This window comes from Rhagoletis pomonella, unplaced genomic scaffold, assembly GCF_013731165.1.
Source record: "Rhagoletis pomonella isolate Grant_MI unplaced genomic scaffold, Rhpom_1.0 Rhpom_scaffold_00009, whole genome shotgun sequence".
NCBI lineage: Eukaryota > Metazoa > Arthropoda > Insecta > Diptera > Tephritidae > Rhagoletis > Rhagoletis pomonella.
Genome location: NW_023458563.1, coordinates 34,250,430 through 34,265,461, shown reverse-complemented (window position 1 = coordinate 34,265,461; position 15,032 = coordinate 34,250,430). Strand labels below are relative to the sequence as shown.

General features: G+C 33.7%; 1 protein-coding gene across 1 annotated transcript in view; it reads right to left on the bottom strand.

The window, feature by feature from the left end:
• The window catches only part of LOC118745742 (cathepsin L1), a 56,929-nt gene that overhangs the window by 14,136 nt on the left and 27,761 nt on the right, over positions 1 to 15,032 (bottom strand). The window contains exon 2 of the mRNA XM_036479381.1: positions 11,518 to 11,670. Coding sequence (XP_036335274.1) covers positions 11,518 to 11,670 — 153 coding nt within the window. The remainder of the gene's footprint in view (positions 1 to 11,517; positions 11,671 to 15,032) is intronic.

The window sequence follows — 15,032 nt, the reverse complement described above, 5'->3', positions numbered from 1 at the left end:
CTTATTCGCTCCATAAAAAAATCATATTTATCGTGTAACTAATAATACTTAACCAGACACACTAAACTATTATTGGAGTTTTGTGTTGTCGCGAACTGCCCTCAGCAGTATAAAAAATCAAGCCGTGATCGCGAAAAATACCTAAATAAACAATAAGACATAAAACAACAATGTGCATAAAAATAAATAAGTTATTGTTTACATGCAGTGATGCCAGATTGTGGGTAATTTCCCCATTTGAGGGATATTTTGCAACAAAAATTATTAAAAGGGAAAAAAGGGACATTTCAAACAAATAAGGGATTTTCTTTTGATGCAGTTATTGTTGCATAATTGATCCAAATTCAAGAATATTCGACATTCTTACGTAATTAATCTTTCTGTAGATGTGATGTGGAGTGAAATGGTATATAATTGTTAAAAATTATAAGGACAATTTCGAAAATTTTCTTACGTTAACCAATTCAAGCGCTGAGTAAGAAAGAATCTTTTCAGTTGTAACTGGTGTATCATGTAAAAAGCGGAGCAAATTATCTGATGAAATGGTTAATAGCACATGAATGTGCTTCAATTTTAAAGTCACCAAAAAATTTGTTTAGGCCCTTAGTGAGTGAGCAAAAATTGAAAGTGAAGCCGGCAGGCAATGGCAAACCTCCTGCCATGAAAAACAGCTTCTCATCAAAATACACTCGCCATTCGGAGTCGGCGTAAAACTGTAGGTCGCTCCCCTTTGTGTCCTCCCCTGTGTGCACGCCACAAATTGGAGGAGAAGCACATATGTGTAAGCGCCAATTATTATTATTATATGAATTTATATGAATTTTACTTCTTTACTACTGAAACATGTATATGTTTAAATTCGTTGGGAATTTTGTGGGATAAATTTTTAAGCTGTGGGTAATTGAGGGATTTTTTCCCCATTTTCGTGGGATTTTTAACAGAGAATGTCTGGCATCACTGTTTACATGCAAAATACGAACGGTAGTTAAGTGAGAGATGAGTGTCAAGGGCGCTTCCCTAAAGGAGCGCAAGCACTCAATGCAAAGCAAGAATGATAGAATACAAGATTGCGCCAATGAGAGAGGATTTTTGAGCGTAATTTTTGCGTGACGTCATCTTGGTGCAAATGCGAGAGAGAAATGCCAAAACGCATATAAAAATATGTAAACAATGCAGAAAAATGGGTTTATTTTAATATTACATGGCCCAATTTTGCAGGAATCAATAAATATACAAAGATTGATTAATTGGGAACACGTAGCAATAATTTTGGACATGTAGCCCTTTAGGTAAGTACGATTTTTAGCACATGAAAAAATGGATGTATTAACAGTGTTTGCAATTTCATGTAGACCAAAAGGAAGTTGTGCAGCAAAGTGAATTTTTGGACTCGCCATTGTAAAAAGCCATGCAGAGTGCATATTTATATTTGTGGACGGTAGCCAACCACCATAAACTCCACAGCTGTTGACTCCATAGCTTTTATTTGATGATTTTTGTACCATTTCCGAGAGGATGCTTGAGTGTGGCTTCTTTGGCAACAAATATTCTATGTAAGTAAAACATAATTTAAGCTGAACTTTTAAATGTTTAATAATTTAGGCACTGTTTTGTATTAGGTACGTAACAGCGCGGTAAGATACCGCTTGAATTAGCGCCTGGCGACCTTATCCACTGGTGCATTACCTCATACCAGCACTAAAAAGAATCAGGTACTAACAAAAGTAAGTATTGAGGTAGTGAAGTTCATGTACCTATTTCCTGTAGAAACTGCGTTTGTATGTATGCCATTGCCAGCAAACTAAACCAGCAACTGTCTACATTCACCATGGAAATGTACCTACTACAATTCACCAAGGAAAGGCCAACATGGTTCCATGTAGAAGCACATAGCTCATACACATAACACGAAGCTCGATTTGGTGTTTAATGCATCTCCTCGCCGGCAGAAGTGCTTCCACTTTTTCGCCAGGTTTGGGTCCGTAGGAAACGAAAAAAAAAACTTATATCGCACGCATTCCTTTTGTTTTCACTATTACACTTTGCCACTGCATACTTCGTTTTGCTTTGTAATGTCTCAATAATTGTTTAAAACCACGCAGAAATATTAACACACAAATATTAAAATTGTTATTTAGTTTTTTCGCATGCTCACAATCAACAATTACACCAAGATGACGTCACGCACACAGCTGATTCTGTCAAAATCACAAAGAGCGGATTAGCGGTACCGCGATTGGCGCAATCTCTATTTCTCTCAATCGTGAATGCAAAGCGCAAGCAAAAGAAATGCATATTTGACAATTACTGCATACAGCCCAAAAAGCAAAACAAGCAACAACAACGCTAAAGAAAACTCGTATACTTCTAACACACCATCACAAACAGCAGATGCAGCCAAGCAAAGAATATCATCTTGCTCTCCAGCAGTGATCAATGCGGATACTAATACTTCGACGGCAACAAACAAAGAAGAAGAAAAACAAGCAAAAAATGCTACTGTTCAGACTGGGTTAGATCGTTACATATTCATAAAGCGATAGCGCACGCCCGAAAAAAATGGAAAACAAACCCCAAAAAATAAAATTTTGAAAGTAGTCACTTCAGGTACTTCTACATCGGCGGCGAATAATGGTTTTAGTATTCTCGCTGATATGAATAATGATTCTAACCAACAGGTAGTTAAAAAATACAAACCTCCACCTATTTATCTACGAGAACCAAGTTCTAATGCTCTGATAGAGAGAGTATCTAGTAACTAGTAGGGAAAAATAATTTTCGTGTGGTTCCTATTAAAAAGGGTAATATACACGAAGTGAAAATACAGGCTCAAATCGAGGATACTTTTCGTAAAATTACCAATGAGTTTGATAAGTGTAAGAAATCTTATTACACCTATCAACTTAAAAGTAGCCGAGGACTAGAAGTTGTCATAAAAGGCATCGAGTCCAGTGTGAACTCACAAGAGATAGAAAATGCTCTTAGGGAAAACGGTTTTAAGGTGCGCAATGTTTTCAACATCAAAAATAAAGAAAGCATGCCTCAATCGATGTTCAAAATAGAGCTAGAACCTTGCTTTCATAATCTGAGGAAAGGGGAAGTGCATCAAATATATCAATTGCGATATCTTCTACACCGTAAAATCTCCGTAGAAGAACCCCATAAGCGTAGAGGCCCTGTTCAATGTCATAACTGCCAGGATTGTGGTCAAACACGTCGCTACTGCACCTTACCTGTGGGTATCTACACACTTCTAAAGAATGTGTGAAGCATTAATTTTAAATTTGGTGTATCCGCAAGACACTACGGAAAGCTATTTGATCCGACCTTATGGCCAGCGAATGATTTTTTACTAAAAATTCCAGCTGATACGCAAGCAACTTAACAAAATCATTGGAAACGGAAGTTAAATCCAGTCTCAGAATTTACTTCCAAAGTATGTCTGGCATTAGAACCAAAACGCACATAATTCGCTCTTTTAGTTCGCAGCTCACCTTTCAGCCTTTGTTGAGCTCAGTATATACAGTAAACAAACTGAGCTGTTCTTTCACCATATTTGGTCCCCATAAAGGACTAGGGTTGCAGGCAACGTTTTTTCGGCAATTAGAGTGTTGTGCTGCAATTTAAGGTGGTGAAAATTAGTTCAGAAATTGATACAAAAATATTGCAGTGCGCTTAAACATCTCATGTTTAACTGAAATATAAATGTATTAAGAATACTTATTTTATTAATACCCATTTTTTTATTTACTGTGTCGAAGCGGTTGCACAAATATTTGTAATTTAGTATTAAAGTTAACTGTGAAATATATTAAATGCTTAAATTAAGTTATGGGAGCGATTTATTTACATGGAATTGGCGATAAGGCTGATAGATTTACTTTAAATAAATTGTGAATCTGCGAAAATATCTTCTGCTTAACTTTTTTTCCGAAAATTTGCACACAAGTTCAAAATTACGCGAGTAACATTCAAATATCGTCGCTTGGATGAACAAATTAAGTTAAAAATGTAGTCGTACTAAATTAATCAAGATCTTTCTAACAGCGCCATCTGTTTTCGAATATCTTGTTTAATTTCCGAAATATTGAGTTTTATCAGGAGTTTCATTTTCCCGAGCTGGGTCATTTTTTGAATTTCGTTTCCGTGTATTCACCAGGGGTGGATGAAAAAATTTCGGAGGAAATTGTGTTCGGGCGGAACTCACGAAAAGGCTGATTTGGCGTAAATCAAAGTGACTGCAAGAAAATCCTTCGTAACTCATAAATGGTTAACACTAAACTAAAAAAAAAAATATTTTAAGAATTTCGTGAACTAGAAGCATTCTAAGACACTTTGGAGAAAATCTGTAGTCGTGTTTTTGAGAAATTGCATTTCAAACTTGTATCGTGATTTCCTAAAACCTGCCGGAAGTAACATTTATGTAATGATAAAACTTTGATTGTGTTTTCCCACAAAATTGAAATTTTGAAATACTTCGTTATGTTATTAAACATGCGATATATATACTTGAATTAGAGCGTTGAGCGTTGCACTTGTATATTTATCTCTCTCTAGCACATTAATTCTGTATAGATATGTATTTAATAATGGCTCTATGACAAAAAATTCAAGATATATTTTCGTAGATTTTTATTTACTCCATTTCATACCTAAATATTGTTCTGAAAATTATTGTTTTTTACTAAATAAGAGGAATACATATTTAATAAAGAACTATTTCACTTAAATCTAACCAACTTTTAGTTGCTCGGAGTTAATTTTGGAACGCTTCCTAAAACATTTTCATAGACGGTAAATACAACCCTGGGTGCTGCATTAATGCGCTGAAAAACCAAAACAAATAGTTTTAAATATTTCTGAAGATTATCTTATTTATAGCTGCTTTTACATCATCAAAATTGAGAGCTGTGCCAGCGAACATCGCGTATTTCTCCGCTTTCCTTATTAGCTCATGTATATCGTCGCAAAACCGCGTAACTGACATTGGCTGCCGAAAACTGGACCACACGTCCTGAAATATACTAGGCAAATATGCGATTGCTTTCTAAAAAAGAGAACCATTTTGAAATATGAGTGTTTTTACGCTCTAGAAAATAATTTCTACGCGGTTTTGCATTTTGTTGATACGCGGTTTTGCACTTTAAACGACGATATATATATATATGGTAAATTTGGTGCTAGTGGTGGCGCTGAAGCTAATGTCTCAGGCGATGGTAAAGGTTGTCCTGAAATCACCGCCCTACCGCATGATCCCCTAGCTGATGGGCACCTTCGTCGGCTGCCGGTTCCGTCAAAGGAATTTCGCCATGCTTCAGGCAATTGTGAATACAAGCTGCCTACCATTTGGCATATTTTCGGTTTCTCAACTCTTCGGAAAGATCACCAAATGTTTGGCCACAGCATTTACAACATTTCTATAAAACAGAATTTCATTTAATTATACTTTTTAATACAATAATTATAATGCTGCACAATGCAGACTTACTTTCCGAAATTCGATTCTGGTTACCGTCATGATAGCTTCATTTTTCAACTGCGCCTTCTTTGTTGCCTCAACATATCCTGAAAAGAAATAAATTTATATTAAACAATAGAAATAGCAAAAATTAGCAAAAAAAAATACTTTCCTTCATTTTGTTCTGTTGTCAAATTTCTGAAAAAAGTGAACTCACCGCGATGCAATACAGCAAGAACAAGGACCAGGGATGCATTTCTAAGTATAACTATTATTTGGCAGCAATGCCCAGAGCGCTCCAATCAGCGCTCTAATATATAGTTCTAATATATTTTTTATAAATATTTATCAAAGTAAATAGATTATATTGCATTTTTTCAAAATTAATGCACTATATGAATTTGTTTTTCAAATATTTCTTAAGTTGCTTTCATTAGTGCTGAAAAGCAACCATGTGTGTAAGAATTTGTGTGCTACCTAAAATTTCACCTCTGGAAACTTTATCCCCATAAAGGACTTCACCACCGTTTTTTTACTGGATATACTGAGTTGTTGAGACTTGGTTGACGTCGGATTTTTATGACCGCGAATACTTCGATGCTAACTTATTTATGTTTACCGTAAAGATCGTGATGCTGTCAAAACGGGCTGTACTAGAGGAGGTGGAATACTAGTTGCGGTCCGTCGTGTGTTCCGCTCATCAGTTGTGGTGCTTGAAGACAATGATTCAATCATTGACCAGCTACGTATTCGCGTCTGTGGAGCGTTGAACCCACTTTTTGTGTGTGCTTCCTATATAGCTCCGAACAGTTCAGATACGCTTTATAGGTCTCATCTAAATAATATTAGTGCTCTAGCTGTGTCTATTACTGATGAAAAGCAACTATGTATTCTTGGAGACTTTAATTTGTGTAATGTTAATTGGTCGTATATGTTTCACAATATTAATTTAACGCCTTCTAATGTCGAATCTCTTTCTGAGATCTACTTTATAGATAATATTCTTGCTCTTGATCTTATGCAAATCAACGGCTTTTGTAATAAGCTAAATAGATTCTTAGATCTTATCTTTATTGGCAAAAATATGAACTTTAACATCTCCGGAAGCTTAACGCCAAGAACACCTTGTGGCATGCATCACATTCCAATAGTACTTAAACTACAATTTTACCAATTTCATAAATTCTCTCCACCTGCACGACTTTCTCTTAATTATAATTCTTGCGACATTATCTCTCTAAACGAGCTCTTACTCTCCTATGATTGGGATCAGTTACTTTTTAATCTCAATGGAAGATTAACTCTTATAAGCTGCCATGGTATAATAGGGGACTGCAAATACTAAAAAACCTGAGGAACCAATTCTACAAAAGTTTAAAGCTTCAAAAAGGCCCGAAGATTATCTTAATTTTCAGCGCTATAAGAAGGAATCTAATTGTCTACAGAAGTTTCTTAATCGGAATTTTACGTTCAACTTTGAAATTAGTACACAGAGAAATTTTCGTTTTCAAATTTGTATCTTACTTTCAAATTTGTATTTTACTTTTAAAAACGTTTTGACCCAGGTTTTGCATCTACAATATTTATTTAAATTTTGAGAACGAAAATTTTCAATTCAATTTCCAAAATCCATGTTTTTGTTTTTGATACGAACATTTTCAAATCGTTTTTAAAAACGATTGTTTGATAATTGAATATGCTCATGTTGAAATTAAATCTTAAAATGTTTTTTCCTCATTTTAAAAACATGCGTTTTCAAATATGATATTCAAATTTTATTTTTATTAAATCACAACAGGTCGTTTGGTACACACATTGTCAAAAATATATTGATATACATATACTTATAAATAAGTTACAACATTTAATAAATAACAGATGTTTTACATATTACTATATACATACATAAATACATACATACATACAGATGTTCCTGCCTTACTTCCTAGCTGGACCTGCTAATTTTGCTTCACGCTGGTCAACTCCTGTAATTTAAATTAAGAAAGTTTTAAACTATTATTTAACCCATACAAATTTGTTTTTGTAAGTTACTCTTACCAAAGCCTTTTTCGGTCAAAGAAGTCCACTAATGTCCCTTATATGTAGTTAGGGGTTAGAATGGCAATATTGTTTGTATATACTTCATCGCCTTTTCTGCAGATTGAAGTAACTTATTTATCTGAACACAATTTTTCCGACAAATGATGCAAACATATGAAAGTTTTTCATTATAGCTAGGTAGCTTTTTGAATTCTAATGCAAAACACTTTAGTTTTAAATATTTTTCATACCTAATTTACTGAAAATAAATTAACGTTTTTATTTTAAAAATGTCTGGTTTTATTTTGCTTGTTGAAAATTGTGTCACACTACAACTTGTTGGGACAATATTCTAAAATGTTTAATTTTAGTTTTTAAAATATGAATTTTTGACGCTATTTCTTTAATGTCGTTTGTTCTCCTCAGTAAAAAAAAGTGAATATATTATAACGATCGTTTTTGTTTTGCGAATATTTCGCTTTAAAGTCGTAAGTACAAATACTGTATTTTTTATTTTGTATGAAGTAAAATTATATCAAAAAATTTCATTTTACAATTTCTTTTAAAAAGCTGCATTTTACCTGTATCATTTTCTCTGCGTATAAAACAAAATCAAAAAAATTTTTGGAGTTTTATTAATTTAAAAAAACCAGCTGCATATGGTCTTAATGATGCGGTTAATTTATTTGCTGAGTAATTTCAAAAAAAATTTGTCCCTGATAGCACATCAGGTTTGTCTGTTAAGTCTTCATTTCCGTCCCTCTCTTCAATAAATTTCGGCTCTCTTGAACTCTCCAGTGATGATGTTATGAATGATATACGTCAACTTACACTATCGATCTTGACGACCCTTCATCAGTTTTATTCAAAAATTGCTCGCCCTCGTCTATCCTATAAAATTAATTTTTAATAAATCACTTATATCTGGCACTTTCATTGATGCGTGGTAATTAGTTACAATCACACATATCTTCAAAAGTGGTAACAAGAGTGATATATCTAACTATAGACCCATATCGAAATTGTCCACAAACTCTTTGAGTGCATCATTAAGAATAAGCTCTATTTTTCTGTTAAGCATCTGATTTGCCCTAATCATCATGGGTTCGTGACTAGACGTTCTACTACTTCGAACCTAGCAGTTTTCAATGAATACTGTATTTCTTCATTACAAAATGGTCATCAGGTACAGTCCATTTATACCGATTTCTCAAAAGCATTCGATACAAGTGCCCCATATACTTATCCACAAGTTATCTCTGATTGGTTTTCATTCGTGTATTATTAACTGGTTTAAGTCTTATCTGTGTAATAGACAATGTGTTGTCATGCTAGATAATGTTTCGTCGGTTCCTTTCACAGCTACATCTGGTGTCCCACAAGAGAGCATTCTTGGTCCACTTCTCTTCCTATTATTCATTAATGACATTAACAATTGCTTTTCATTTGCCAATTACCTTTTATGATATTATGATCTTAAGATAAATCACACCATCGCTAATGTAGGGAATATACATACATAAGCTCCAGTGGGATATTGACTGCCTGCATACTTGGTGCACAAACAATAATTTAAGCCTCAATATTTCGAAGTGTTTTTAGATTTCTTTCTCTAAGTCATCTAATGCGTATAGTTCTTCATATAACATTTCTGGGATTCCCTTGAATGTTGTTGTTGAAACTAAGGATCTAGGTGTTTTTTCGACTCTAAGCTCACCTTCAAAGTCACATAAATTCAATTATTGGGAAATCTTTTCAATACTGGGTTTTGTTCGTCGACATGCCTCTGAATTTTCAAACCCCTATAGGCTGAAGCTTTTATATACTTGCTTCGTCAGATCTAAACTGGAATATGCTGCAGTTATATGGAGACCTTACGTGCAATCGCAAATCGACCCTATTAAACGTATTCAAAAAATTTTTCTCCGTTTTTGTCTCAGATCACTTAACTTTAGTCAACTGATTCCCTCGTATAAAGCTCAGTGCCAATTAATTAATCTCAAATTGTTAGATACTCGAAGAACAATTGTGACTCTTTCTTATTTATGTGATATTATTTATTCGGAGTAATGTAGATTGTTCTTGTCTTTTAAAACCAATGACTTTTATTTGTCCAATAAGAATCTTTCGTTACTTTCCGATTTTCCACATTGTCAGACACAGAACTAATTATGCCCGCAATGCACCCATTTTTCGGGCCTTCATTGAATTTAATAATCTTGATCGAGTCTCAAATGGTATTTTCAACTTTTCACTCTCTAAGCCAATTTTTACTCAAACGCTAAATGTTAACAAACCTAAGTTTTAGTTTTAATCATTCACTAATCTGTAATAATCATGTATTCATTAGGTTAAACATAACTAGCTCAGTTGCAGTAATTTATTTCTAACTTCCCAATTAACATTTAGGTTTGAGCTCAACTTGAAGTTAAGTTGAGAACTAAGGTATTGCTCAAATCCCAACGTTGTTTCTCAACAGTACCTCAAGTGGAGGATCACAGCGTTCTCAACAAAAAGGGCATTTTTCTTTGTATGAAAAAAGGACTGTTTCTCAAGTTGAGAAAATGATAGTTCTCAACTTGAACTCCAATGTAATTCTACAATTGGTCTCAAACATATCATTTAAGTACTTAAATTGAAATAGTACAAGTAATTTATAGCAAAAAAAACCGATTTAGTTTATATGTATATATATTTCATGATCCAACGATCGGATCTAAACCAAATTAGTATGGGACCACCTCTGATATACTACCTTTCTATTGCAAAAAGAATTATCAAAATCGTTATGGGGTTACATAAATAAAAAAAAATTATAAAAAAAATATTCCGACGAACTGATAACCTCCTCCTTTTTTGGAAGTCGGTTAAAAATACCTTATAGCTTTCTGATTGAAACGACACATATAGATGAATTTAAATACTAATTTTTCATTTTATTACTCCTTTTGTATTATGTAGTTAATCAGTATCGTATTACAATAATTCACTTCACAGTATACAGTCCGGCAGTAATTTTGACACTTCCCCTTTATATAGCTTTAGTTTTTCACTTGATAATTAAAAATTTATATCCCTATCACTTTTTACGTATCTGCGCGTGGGTTAGAGATGAGTTGGAGAAAGATGTTTGGATATCAACTTGAGAACTATGAATTTCTCCAATGTTGGAGAAATATTTTTTTGGTGTTTATTGGGTTTATACAATTTTGCTAATAACATATCGAGCCCTAACCGCCGCAATAACGTAAGCGACATTTTTTTCAAAATTTTCTTTTTAATGCAGGGATATTCCTGGAGCATATAGATGCATTGCTGTATCAAAAAGAAAATTTTGAAAAAAAGCTTACGTTATTTTGGCGGTTAGGGCTCGATATTTTGTTGTGAAATATTATTTGAAAAATCCTATGCAAACTGATGTATGCCCTTCGATGCATCGAATCAAAGAAAAACATCGATGTATTTTTGCCACTGACATCCCTAGGCTACTTCCCAGGAGATGACACTCACATCCCCCGGAGCATGTCACGAAACTGGTGAAGTACTGCGAAACAAACAAGCTACCCTTTATACCGGGTGTGTGGGATTTAGTCCAAAGTTGTTCCCGTACGCCACTTTTACATAAGGTTTATTAAAGGCGACAGCTGTTCCTGTGAAACCTGCAAATCCTGGAGTACGGGAACAGGCTACTTATCAAGGCGAATTTATACAAGGTGGTGTTGATGGCGAATTTAGATTTTCGCCGCGGTACTTATTAATGTCAAAATGATGGGTTTGTTGTAATATGAATTCGCCTGGTTTATAACAAACACATCATTTTGACATTAATAAGTACCGCGGCGAAAGTCTAAATTCACCGTCAACACCACCTTATATAAATTCGCCTTGTTACTTATTATCATTATGCAAAAAATTACAGTTTGTAGAGAATCACCAATACGTATCATCGACTTACATATATATATTAAAGGCATTACTTAATTTTTGCGTGGCACACTTTTTATTGCTCTAAGTCTCACCATGTCGGCCATTATATTAGTACGTAAACGATAACTGCTCTCGCCTTTTTCAAACAGTTTGTTATGCTGCCTCACAACGTTGGCGTTTTGTTCGAAGGCCTCTCTGCTCCGGAACTCGTCGAATGCGTGCATATAACTCCTATTGACGGCATTCTAAAATAATAAAAGATATATTACATATAGTATTCGCCGGTTGATTAACACCCGTGTTAATGGCTTCCCCGCTTATTTTGGCCATTAACTGGGCAAAAAAAAACGAAATTCTCGAATGAGTGAACCCCGATCAATAGGTTTCCCAGGGCAATTTAACAAAAAGTTGATTTGAATATTATGTAAACAGTATTTGAAAACTATAGACAATTTGAGAGGTGACAGGTAACAAGATCAACGGAAATAAGGTCAATTGACACTATTTCGCATACTGCTTCGAAGTAAAGTCAATTGACATTATTACCTTTTGACAGAGAAATAAAGTCAACAAATAATTGGAAATAAAGTTAATGATGCTATTTCCCTCAATCAAATAGAAATAGCGTCAACAATGCTCAAAGTACATATGTCGATTCAAAGAAACAAATGTTTTTGCATCGTACGTGAGATATGAATGCTGTTACAATAAACATTGCCCCGTATGTGTTGTTTCCATAGCTGAAAGAGGTTATTGCCAAATCCTCAGTCTGCTATTAATCAACACAGAATCATGAACAACCACCAACTGATTTTATTAAAAAATTTAAAATTACGAATATAAAAACACGATGCGAAAAACCAAACGCAAAAAAGAGGTGGAATACGAGAAATATTTGCAGAAGGAATGTAGAAATGATACAGAACTTGCAAAACATGTCACGTCAACCGATTTTGAAAACTCTATTTGCATCGGAAAGGTAGTGTCTCAGAGGTGATCCCTTACTAATCTGGTTTCGAACTGATCATTGGATCAACGGTACTCCTAAATGGATTAACGGTACTCCTAAAATTTCTATATGCGATTTGAAGTCGGTTTTGTTTTTAACCGACTTCCAACAAAGGAGCAGGTTATCAGTTCTTCGGATTGTTGTTTTCTTTTTTTGTATGCCACCGCATAACTTTGGACCACGTCAACCGATTTCGAGTTTTGCATCTGAGGTGGTCCACTACTAATCTGGTTTAGATCCGATCATTAGATCATGAAATATATATATATATATGGGTCATTCTATACAATATTTACACCTCAATATTTTTTTGGGTGTGAAATATGTTTTTTTACAGTTTTTATCGAAAAAGAAGATACCTATTTTTTTATTTCGTCATGACATTCGAAAATCTGGAAAAAAAAAATTCCCGAAATTTTGACCTCACGGAGTGGTATTTTTTCCAATTGTTTGCAATTAATACACTATTTGCCGGAGAAATTCAGTTAAGGTATCAAAATGTGCGTAATTACCTCGGCTTTCCATGAGAGTGTGAGATAGATTAAAATAAAAAAATGTTGCATAAAAAAATCGCATTTTTTATTTTTTATTTTTTTTATTAACTTTATCTTTGATTTTAGTTTTTTTCAACCTGAATAGTTGTCTAAACTTATGAAGTTAGCTGTAAAAATTTGAGAAAGGAAACACCAAAACTGTAGAAGTTACGAAATCAAACAATATGAAGTTAATAAAAAAAAATAAATAAAAAATAAAAATATAAATAAGAAATGTGATTTTTAAATGCAAAATTTTTGAAAGAGCAAATATGTCAATGTATTTTATTTCGCTTTTGAAAAAGTAATATTGTCAATTGACATTATTTCGCACCAGTAAGGCCTTATATCCGTTGATCTTGTTATCTGTCACCAATTTGGGAGGGGAAATCATGAAGCTTTCATTGAAAATCATGAAATAAATGGCCTCATGCATAAAAAGTGAGCTAGACCTAAATTTTTACATTGAAGTAGTTGAGCTCAGGCTCAAGAATTTTTACTGAAAATCGAGTTGGAGCTTAAGCTCACTTTTTATGCATAAGGGCCAATATCATTTAATGCTTGCTATAAAAAAACTGCAAATTGTATTAGGTCATGTGATTTACTTATATTATGTACTATATTTTAGAGTATAAATATTAAGAGTAATACCAACATTTGTATGAGCATAGATATGTAAGTATGTGGGAAAATTTTTTTATTATGAAGAAACCAATAAAATAGATATTTTTTTACCTTCTTACCTTCCTTTTATTAGCTCGGGATGTGACTATGTAATATTGATGCGCCTAAAAGATGCAGCTATTTCTATTCTCAAGTTACATACCTGATGACAGTACGAATGACAATTATAATAGGGAGGTTTTAGTTTTTTAAACTATAATTTTATTATAAAACCAAATGATTCACCCCTAGCTTTGCATATCTTTCCATGAATTCTTATGCAGTGATTTCTATGTCATGATGTCTGCGAAACAATCAGGGTTGTCACTTTGGTAAATTATTACCAAAATTGGTAAAAAAACTTTGGGTTGGTAAAAAGATATTTTTTTTTCTCATTTTAGTAGGTTTTTGTTGATCTTTTCCTTCCCGCTTTATTTTCGTAGTTTGGTAAATTTTTTTCCAAAAGTGTAGTCTACTTTATTGCATTGACAGGTATATAATAACGCACTATGATTGAATGCAAAACAAAATTAAATATACGATATTTTTTATCAACCGCAATTGTTAAATAGAAAACCACAAAAGACTGGCGACAAAAAAATTTAAAAAAAATCAACGGGAATTTTTAGCTTGGCTTTAAAACTCCATACCATCAATTTTTCTAAAAATTCAGAGTAAAAAGTTCGAAATTTAGACGAACATTTTTTGAACAACATTGTGAATTAAAAAAAAATCACCAAGCGGTTTTTGAGTCACTATATTTTTTCTATAATAACTTCAGTTGAAGTTTTTTCAAATGATGAAGTTTCGTTGTCGTCTTTAGTTTCCCCCCTTTCGGTCTTGGTTGAAGGAAACTGAGAATATGCCATAAAACAACTAAAGTTTTTATCAAAATATCTAAAAAAAAGTTATCGGTAGATATTTTCCATATTTGATAGATTTTTGTTTCAAGTGGATGGTAAGTATTTTTTCGTCAGTGACCATGATTCAATAATAAAAGGTTTGCTCAAAAAACAGTTTTCTCGCCCCCTCTTGACAAAATCGGCTCCCTTAGCAAGGTACTGTGTGTGGGTTCGTGTGTGTGTGCAAAGCTTTTGTAAGGGAGCTAAGGGAGTGTCAAAACTCTAATGTCACTAATGAGCAAACCTTTAATTATTGAATCATGTTCAGTGACAACCCTGACAACAATGCCAATCCGATCAATATTTCTTTGTAACATCAGCAGGCCTGTCGAGAGGGGGGTCAGCGGGGTCAATTGACCCGGGCACGGCTGAATGTTAGGGGCCCAACGAAGGTTGTAAAATTGAAAAGAGGAATGGAACAAATCTATCTTTTTTTGTCCGATCAGTTCAAATTTATTTTATTTTATGTTTGTAGGCTAGTCTGATCTTTTCAGTTCTTG